Here is a 10,310-nt window from a genome sequence, read left to right as displayed (position 1 = left end):
CCACAAAATTTCAGCCATATTGATATAAATTATTCAAATCTTTACCGAACCGATTTTGGCTATTTCAATACGTAAAATACGGATTGGTTTTGCCCGAAACACACCCTAATTGGGAATGCAAAGCGTAGCCACATTTATGAATCAATTAATCCCTAATCATAGCCACACGCAAATAAATAATCTCAACGGGTCAATTAATCATGGAGTAGTGTTGTAGTGTTTCTGTTTGTTTGTTGGTGTACAGGGTGGATTGGTTAATTGATTTTGGCCGTTTTCGAAGAGTTATTGCTGTTTGACTGCTTAATCACCCTGTGGCATGGGAGCATTTTTATTAATTTTATTATTAGGGGCGTTGTTGTCATGCATTGTAAATCTAGTTATTAGTTATGAATTGACAAGTAGTAAAGAGAAGAAAAAAATCATAACTGTTCGTAGAAAAAAGCCCTACCCATCTTTAATTTTTCTATCTCTGCTGAATATAATGTGTTTGAACCTTCAAGTTTATCAACCAAACAGTGCTAAAAGTCAATGGACTTTGGCAAAAACTAATAAATGCCATTATCGTATGCGCCAAATGAATTACGATTTTTGACACACCACGTTTGACATTTAATTTTCTACATCCTCTTTTGTCTGTCAATGATGTCGTTCTGTTCGATTTGGTTCAACCATATGCATGCATGGCTGGTGTCTCTGTTTGGTGTGATGGTGCCTCTTTTTGATTGCATGGTGATGATGATGATGGCACTGCAAAACCCCTTCTTTGATGTCCATTTTCTATCGTTTGAACAGATATCGTATCTGGGTAATTATCATTCGAATGGCAGCATGGTGCTAAACACATTTTTTCGATTGTTCTTTTGGCACTAGACAAGCACCAGTTGGGAATACCCAAATTCCCCAGAACAAGCAGAAGAGAAAAAAATATATGTATTTTAGCACACATGGAGGAAGATTAGTCGTTGAGATTGGCATGGTCATGGAATTTCAATCCTTGATTTTGGGGATTTTGTTAATTTTTTGTACTTTTTATTTGTCTCTCTCTTCTGGTTTTAATATAAGGTTTATAGTCGTGGTCATCGTTGTCGTCATTTGGTTTTTTATTTGGAAATAATATTTGAATTTTTGCAAAAAACATACAAGGACATACGAAGAGTGATTGTGAGTAGACAGGGCAGCTCAAATGTCAATAATTCCATCAAAATTGACATTTTGTTATTGTGTTGGACTTTGGATTAGGAATTTGACAGATAACGATATGTGTGAAGAGTGTAAGATATGAGTCGCTGTCAAAAAAAGAAATATAAAAACAAAAATGTAGCCTTGACTTTGGAATTGCAATTTTGGAATACCACTGATCGACGATTATTTTATGCGAAGTTTAAAAACTTTATCTTGGAGAGTGTTGGATTAGTAACGTCCATTTTGAATTTAGTGACATTTTGTCAGTGTTTTTTTTTTTTTTGTAGAGATTCTTGTCTGACAGCTGTTGTCAAGTGTCAACTAAGTACACAGCAAAAGTACAGATCGACTTTTACAGAAGAAATCTTTCCGCCAAACTTTAAAGCAATTCAACAATTGCTCTTTACAAACAAAAAACCATTTTCTACATTTTTAATGCGTTGAAAATTACAGTTAAACTTTTGTCCGACTTTTTTCTAGCTCTAAGCTAAAATTATGAGATATGAACAGTACCTATTTATATAATCTATGCATTTTTTTTCATATTGAAAGTGTGCAATGCATCACAATTCATTGATTCGAAGATAATTTCGAAAAAGTTATCAATAATAATTTCAAATTTTAAAAAAACATTTTTAAAATTATTGAAGTTTCGTTTCAGCAAATAGCTCTTAATGGTTTATATATCATATTTTTACATATTCTTAGAATTGTGATATTGTTGTAATGCTCGAATGGACCAGCATATCGAAAATTTCGAACTGAATTTCGAAGGAAATACTCAAATTTAAAATTTCGGTAGATGATTTCGGATTAGCAATCTTTAAATTTAATAAATTTTCACAATGTAACTGACAAATGTAAAGAAACTAATGGCGTTTTCGATTGGCAGTCCGGAAGCGTCCGGAATCATTCTGAAAAAATTTTATTCACACAAAACTGTCAGTTTTGTACAAATAAAACGCTTTCAGAATGATTCCGGACGCTTCCGGACTGCCAATCGAAAACGATATAAGTTCGAAATTTTCGAAATGGTTTCGATTACATCAGTCAAACTATTTGTCATATGTCAAAAAATAGCCTTCTTAATAAACCTGATATACTATACAGTAAGTTATCTATTTTATTAAAAATCAGGGATTCGACTTGACATAGTTCTTAGAATTTTGTCTTCAAAAATTCCCAAGAGTGTGTCATACAGGAGCTAAGTCATAAATTATGTCAAAATTATCATCTACACGCGATATTCGAACATGCAACCGAAACAAATTCTTGACCAATAAAAATTGACAATCTGAACCAAATTATCCTGTTATGGAGATTTTTTTTTCAAAAATTGTTTTAGTAGGACAACTCTTTGATAGTATTCTCGTTGTTTTGCTCTGTTTTCATATTGAATTGCAAATGCAGACATGATGATCATCCACTAAATCATGATCAAAATATTCAATCAATTCGATCGCCACTCACCACTCCACTTACTCATTTCCCATTCCGAGTGTGTGGAGGTCACTTATTTATTTTTTTTTTAGGTTTATATCTCTATCTGCGTTGCTGATGGAATCGAGGTCTTATATTATGTTTTTCACCCTAAAATGTGATATAAATTTTTAACAACCCTGAACACGTACTTACTAGTCGCGTAAAACAAATAAACGAACAAACCTAAAACGCGCATATTAACTAAACATCTAGATCAGTGAATTCTGGTTCTATGTTTTTTGTTTACTTAAAAAGGGCTTAAAGTGTTTTTTTTTTACTACCTGTATTGAATTTCCCAAATTGCGGAACTAATTTAATGTTTAAGAATATTTATAATCCTATAACGCTTCTTACATAATTCAGCAGACTCAGCTCGTTTATCCGATTATAATCCATCAAACTGAGCTTAAAACATTATTGGGTGTCATTGTCGGCGCATTTGCATGCGATCATGTGTGCGCGCAATCGATCTTAATACGAATTGCGCGCTTTATTGTTGTTTTATTAGGTGCTTGTGGATTGAAATGAATATTCAATCCGCTCGCAAAGTGTCGCACATATCGATATTTTGAAGGTAATTCTTGTGCGAATTAAATATAAATGTCCGCTTCTCTTTCTTTCTGAACTGATTAAAACGAAATAATATTATGTAGGTACGAATTTAATACCAATTGTAGCATTTTGTTGGAAAAAGTGATTGACAGGAACGTGTTGAAGAGTTAATTAACATTAAAACAAGGCCATCATGATGAGACGTTTTTACTATAGGCTACAAGGTTTGCAAATCAATTATTTGATGTGTTTACACGTGAGTCGTTTTTATTTCTTGTGGTTTTTGCTATAATTCAGTTTTGAGATGTCTGCATTCGATTGTTGTCATTGCGACATTATGGGTGACAGGAGTAAATTGCATTCGAACTGGAAATTCGCTTGCAATAAAAACAAATCGATGTTATTTTATTGCGAACTGTCAATTTGAATGGTGAGAAAATGAAGCTACGTTGAAGTACAAACTTGACATTTGAATTGTTTGTAGATCACGTTAATGCTTTACTTTGACTTTTGTTTGACAACTACTGTCAGTTGAATAGTGAATTTTATTTGATTTGCCTGAGTGTTGTATTTTGATGCTAGGACTCCCAAATAATATTTTTGTTTCTACATATAAGACTTTACAAATGGTAAGGCAGTTCCTATAAAGCTTTATAGAAGCAAAATTACTAGTTTGGTTGTCTTGTTTAAAAATTGAGTACACTTCTTAACTTCGAACAAAATTTTTTTTGCTCATGTCAATCTTCTTTTCTAAAGATGATTCAAAGTCAAACAAAACTATAATGTGAATAAACAATTAGAATACAATGGTCACAGACAGTTCACAGAAAATATATAAATTCTCGGTTATCTTGATACAAATTTTACTCAAGCTACATTTTTAATGTTCCTAAAATTTACTATACTACTAAAGATTTTCGATAAGAAGCTGTCTTTCAATATAGAATGACAATGACATTGAAAGATATCAAAATACAAATTTGCAAACGGTCTTGATAATTAGCTCGATGTGAATGAACTTTTTTTGCGCCGAAAAATGGTTCTATTAAGATTAGAACAGTAATCACATCAAAATAATGATTACAAATTCCAAACGTCACTTTTGAATTCGAACTCAATTCGAAGTACTATGACAGCTATCAAACAGAGATCATCTCCAATCAAGAACAAGAACATTTACCAAGTTTATTCAAAAATAAATACTATTAAATACTATTTTGCTGTTAAATAAAATTTTATGATGCACTTTTATTTGAGGTCAGTGAGTTTTAAGTAGGTAAACAAAAACACATTCCTCAAATTTTTAAGGTTTGAATAACTGACATTTAGAACGTAATAGATTATTATCTTATTAAATTAAACTCTGTTTTAAGTATCAATAAAGTTGTTTTGAACAAAAAAGTTTCCTACACTATATAAACGAAATATAATTTTAATTTATTCATTTTAACACTTGATAACATCCCTGGTAGATTATGGCGCCTCTTAAAACAAAACATCGACTTCTTGGCTCTGAACTCTTCTATCACCACGCACTAAAGTGTGCACCTGCTGTCAATAGTTCAGTTCTCATTTAAATGCAAATCAATATTGTATGTTATCGAGTTTTATCTCGTACTCGATCAGCGTTCAATAGAATTTTTAAATTATCACCATAAGTCTCTAATTCAAATGAACGAGCTTAGAAATTTAATTAAAATAAAAGAAATAGTGTAGCTAAATGTCTTAAAAAGCGTGATGAGATTGGTTAAATTCTACTTCCCTTAAAACATCACATTTGATTTATTTTTTTGGTAATCATAAAACGTAGTTTTAATTTTAGTTGACGTTTGAGTTCGAATTGCTTCGTGACTTCAAGCATGGTTAACTAAGTTGTCACTTATTAGACTAAAGAAAAAGTTCTTTGGTTGCTACACTACTTAAAGATGTTTTTTGGTATGGCGAATGATACACGAGTACAAATCTAGTACAAAAACTTCACATTTCTATCTAAATGAGCAGAAGATCATGTGTTGATTAAAGTACTAGATCTACTGACCATGAGTATAGTCGGTTTGAAAATAATAGCCTGTTTTCACTAGATCCCAAATGAGATAATTTCGCAAAAAAGGTAAGTTCGAATTTCAAGTACAGGTAAAAAGGACAATTTTTAGACTGAAAAAAAAATTTTGATTTTTAAAAGTTTGGTAATTTGAAAAAAGTTTTTTGTTATAATTTTTGAACAACCTAGGGTGGGCTGACGAAAAAAAGTGTAATTTTTTGGAATCACCAATTAGGTCCAGAAAGGTCTAAAAAGTTCTATTCGTGTACTGAAAAAGAAATCACCTCACACCATTTTATTACCTTTTCTAGGTTTCTAAATGAAAAACCAAACAAATTAATGACTTATACACTTGAAAAAATATTTGTATGTCGTGGTATTTAAGGTGAAATGAAGCAAATCAACTTAAGCTTCTTAACAGGAATGTTATATGGACTACATTTAATCAATTAAAAATTCTAAGTCAATTTGAGGCGCAATACATTTAATTTTTTTAAGTATAAATTTTAAAAAGGTCACTGTGGCGTATGTGTACTTTTTTTTGGTGAATGAAAACTAATTCTTCTATTATTTTAAACTAAGTATAGGATAGCGAAAATATAAGTTGAACTATCCTGGGCTAACTTTTGGCAAACGAACCATAGTTCAAAACCAACATTTTTTACACTGAAAAAAAATATTTTTTGTGATTTTTGAGGTGAAAAAAATAATTCCGTTATAATTTTAGAACTAAGCATAGGATAGCGAAAATATAAGTTGAACTATCCTGGGCTAACTTTGGGCAATTGAACCAGGCAGGTTTGAAAAAAAAAATTAGGATTTTTGGGTGCCAACTTCACATAGCCGCCCAATCGCATCAAAAAGCAAACAAAAAATGAAATTTGTCAAATTTGTCGTTTTAAAAGTCAAATAAAAAAAAGAGAATTTCTCTTCTTTCCAGAAGGAGAACTTTCATCCGAGGCCAATAAAACACTTTCAGAAAAGCATTCCGGACGACCAATCGAAAATGACATAAGAAAACCATAACTTTACAAAAAAGATCTTCTGAATCTGTCAGCTATTACTCTACCCAAATTAACAGATGTCAAGTTACATGATGAATAAAAGAATATGTCATATGTCATAACACACATTTGCAGGTTCTTTAAGGGGGGAAATCCCTCTGGAATTTTTTATTTTTGCATTATTTTTTATTGCGTAGTAAATTTATTTATCAACCGAAGAAACTATTTTCAGTGGTCTTAGCCTTAAATGAAGCCTCAAAAGTGCCTAGATAGTCCCGAAACCAATGCGCTCCGAACCTACCATAGTACGAAAACGAAAACTTTAAACGCATTTTTTCGAAAATAGTTTTTTTCCGCGCCGTGCAATGTAACTCAAAAACTAATGAAGCTATCGACTTGAAATTTGAAGAAAATTACTCCTTAACTTATTGGCCACAACATGAACCTAAAAGTTATATAAAATTTGTACAGTAAATATTGTTTTTAACTACTTCTTTGTAAAAAAAACATGGTTTTTTTCGTTTTTTTGATTTTTAATTTTTATTTTTCATTTAAAAAAAATAAATTTAGGTTCATGCAATGCGTACTAATATCATCTAACGGAAAAAAATTTCCTTTTTGATTTAAGATGATTTCCTGGACCTATGCATTGCACGGCGTAAACTAGAGGCGTCAACTTTGAAAGGCTCCAGAGCCGCCATTTTGTTATTTTTTCATTTCAAAAAAAAATTTTTCAATACTTAATAATGTCAGTAATATCTTGTCTTTTTCCAAATTTCAATAAGTGCTTTCAGTTTTTCATAAAAAAATATTGAAAAAGGTGTCGTCCAGAGGGATTTCCCCCCTTAATAGAAGAATACAAGAAAATCCGGCATTCAATTACTAATCCATCTAAGTTTAAGTTTTGACATTTGTGAAAGATATACATATTTAGTTGACAGATCAACTAAATTTTCTTAACCAGACACACCCTCTCTGAAATTTCAACGTCAATGAAACGTGTTAACAGCTCTCAAGCTATTCAACTTTGTTTTTTTTTTTTACATTTTCCTCTAAAGCATGAAAGTTCATTCAACCAATCCTTCCTATCTAATGTTTCTTTCAAGAAATAAATTCAAAGCTATAGAGATCTTCGGTGTTGTCTTTATAATTTTCAAACAAACAATAAAATACTGTTTCCTTTGAAATTTCTGTTGTCGCAATCGTCTGATCTTTTTGACAGATTGGCTTTGCGTGATCTTCAATTGAGTTAACTTTATACTAAACATCTTTTATAATGACTCAGAATAGCGCAAAACACAAAATCGTGCTCAATATTTCAAGTCCGGTTTGTGTGCTACGAATCTATAATTATTACAAATACATATTCTTAAAGAAACAATATCTTTTTGTTTTTAAGTTCATTTCACAAATAAAAAAGTAGAAAAAGAAGTAAAAAATTTCATTCTATTTATCTCCATCAAGCGACGCGCTGTCTGACAGTTTCGAGACAACAGTCCTCCTCTGACGATGTTAATATGGGCATTTTTGGCGCTGCAAAGTCTATCGTAATCACAACCCAACCATCGTCATGCGGGGACATTTAATTGTCTTTACAAAACGTTTAAACTTGCATACCATCTGGCATGCACACAATTTCATATATCTATAAAACTGAGTATGAATGAAGAAAAAGATTGATAGGCCTGCTTCTTTTTCTTACCGAAATGAATGACATTTTTATTAAAAGACAAATCGTCATGGATTCTAGGAACGCGTTCACGTTCAGGTGCATAGAGTAGAAATATACACACACACGTTGTGTATGAAATTTTTTGCATTCCAATGAATGAAGATGGTAGAATGCATACACATATTTGGAAAATCCTCCTATAGGGGCTTAAAACTTGAGTGATTAATGAGTCTTAATCCACTCAAGAAGTCGTTAGGGAAAATGCAAAAGTTAAAGCCGATAGATTTATGAATGTCACCGTTGACACTTTTGATTATTGACAGCCAAGAGAAATGTAAAGTCTATGGTGATTGATGTGTCAAAATGAATGAAAATGGAACTGTTTGTTTTACTGAATGAGATTTTTTTTTTGCATTATTCTCTCATGCAATTTATTTCAAAAATAAGAAAAAAAAATCGTGGGTAGTTCTTAACCCATTGCAGAAACCTTTGGAATGTAAGATAGAACACTCTTTTTCACTGTAGGCACATCTATGACACGTCCTTCACCTTTCCAAAAGTCATTTAAGATGACTTTTTTGACAGCTGAACCATCAACAGTGGTAGCAATTGCTTGAATGTTAACGTTAAAATCAATTTCTGGAAGAGTGGCTGTAAGAGGATCTTCTGGAAGCCAAATATTATGGAATCCATATTCACCCTGGAATTTTAAAAATTATCGATAACAAGTTCAAGAATCGATAACTGATTTATACAAACCTTTGCAATTGGACAACTGTCAGGTAGACTTCCATATTCCTTAATATATTGGAATACAAACATTCCAATTGGTGATGAACTCTTCCAAGCCAACAAGTCACAAACACTGTAGGTTGTATTGTAACTGAAGAAATATGAAGGATCGTTTTTGCCAACTATTGCACCAGTTGCATGAATGTCCAACTGTTTGATTTCTTGTAAAACTTTTGCAGTGACATTGACATATGGAACGTTGGGATCCATGGAAAATGTGTAATTAAGAACGACATTGTCACTCCATAATTTGTACTCGGTGGGCATGTAACGCAGAATTTTCTTTAACACAAAAAAAAAAAAACAAAATTGTAAAAGAAGAAATGAAAAAAATTGTAATCAAACAAACCTCTGCCGAAGCTATGTTGGTGAAAAATGTTCCCAAAATTAGACAGATGAGTATTGTAATATCCATGACGCGTAACGTTATGTGTGATCAACTTCTGAATGATCATTCTGTCAACAATCATCGTTCTTAAATATGAAGAGTTTTTAATTATGATGATCGAGATATCCTCGATGGAATTAGATTTGATTTTCATTTAGGGTCACTAATGACAGTCAATTAAATGCTCCAATGATTTTGTTATCAGCATAAACTAATGTCATTGAACACTAATGATCGTGACATATCTAAAGTTGACATGACATGATCCAAAGTTTAGTTTTAAATTTGAATACAATGAAGAAACAAGCTATTCTCTTTGGTTTAGTGTTATTTGTTGGATTAGTCTTTGGATGGGTAAAGATCAATTTTTCTTTCAAATTCTTACATATAACGGTATCAATATCAATTTCTAGAGATCTTTCAAAGTAGTATTCACATCATTTCCATTTGAAGCTAACAAAGATAAAGTTGAAGTAAAACTTGAAATTCGTAATGACACTGGTGAAACTACCATCAACTGTCACTTTAATGTCATCGAACAATTGGATGACTTGTATTTGACATATGCAATATCACTTGACAATGGTGAAGGCAATTATACAACTTTAATCAATCGAAGTACAAACTTTTGTAAATTTTTAACTACAAAAGCTAGTGAACCGATTTTGAAAGTGATTTATGATGATTTGTTGAAACATGGAAACTTTTTCAAGGCGTGTCCATTGAAAAAGGGCATTTATTATTTGCATGATTATCGGATTGATGAGGAAATGTTGCCAAGTTATGTGCCAGAGACAACATTGGCTGTGGATATTGTTTTTACATTGCCAAGCAAGGAACAATTGTTTAAAGGGAAATTGTTGGGAAAAATTGATAAGTCGAAGGGATTTAACAATTTGAAGATATTTAGTTTGGGATGAATTTTATTTTGTTGTTTATTTATTGTTTTTCTTAATGATTATTAAGTTTCAATAAAAATTTTGGTTAAAATGGGGTTTTGAGGTTAAGACCGGAAGTGATATTTATTTAAGGAAGAAGGAGATTAAGAAGTTCAAAAATAATCAGACGCCTGATTGAGATTAACCCTCTGTAGACACACCTCTTTTTTACGAATTTGGTTTATACTTTTTCATGTCGCTAAAACTTTTTTCGGTCTCACTATTTTATAGAGAAGCAAATAGAGATTTTGCTTCTCTA

The 10,310-nt window shown here is 31.6% G+C and overlaps 2 protein-coding genes across 2 annotated transcripts; one reads left to right on the top strand and one right to left on the bottom strand.

The window, feature by feature from the left end:
• Positions 1-8,402: 8,402 nt before the first annotated feature.
• Positions 8,403-9,140, bottom strand: LOC129919377 (uncharacterized). Its single transcript, XM_056000236.1, has 3 exons — positions 9,075-9,140; positions 8,693-9,007; positions 8,403-8,633 (listed from the first exon to the last, which is right to left on the bottom strand). The coding sequence occupies exons 1-3, from the start codon at positions 9,138-9,140 to the stop codon at positions 8,403-8,405; spliced, it is 612 nt and encodes a 203-aa protein (XP_055856211.1).
• Positions 9,141-9,407: 267 nt separating this feature from the next.
• Positions 9,408-10,033, top strand: LOC129919376 (uncharacterized). Its single transcript, XM_056000235.1, has 2 exons — positions 9,408-9,467; positions 9,527-10,033. The coding sequence occupies exons 1-2, from the start codon at positions 9,408-9,410 to the stop codon at positions 10,031-10,033; spliced, it is 567 nt and encodes a 188-aa protein (XP_055856210.1).
• Positions 10,034-10,310: the final 277 nt, after the last annotated feature.

The sequence above is a fragment of the Episyrphus balteatus genome, chromosome 4 (genome assembly GCF_945859705.1).
Source record: "Episyrphus balteatus chromosome 4, idEpiBalt1.1, whole genome shotgun sequence".
NCBI lineage: Eukaryota > Metazoa > Arthropoda > Insecta > Diptera > Syrphidae > Episyrphus > Episyrphus balteatus.
Note: the sequence above shows the minus strand (reverse complement) of the source record. Positions and strands in the feature narration are given on the sequence as shown.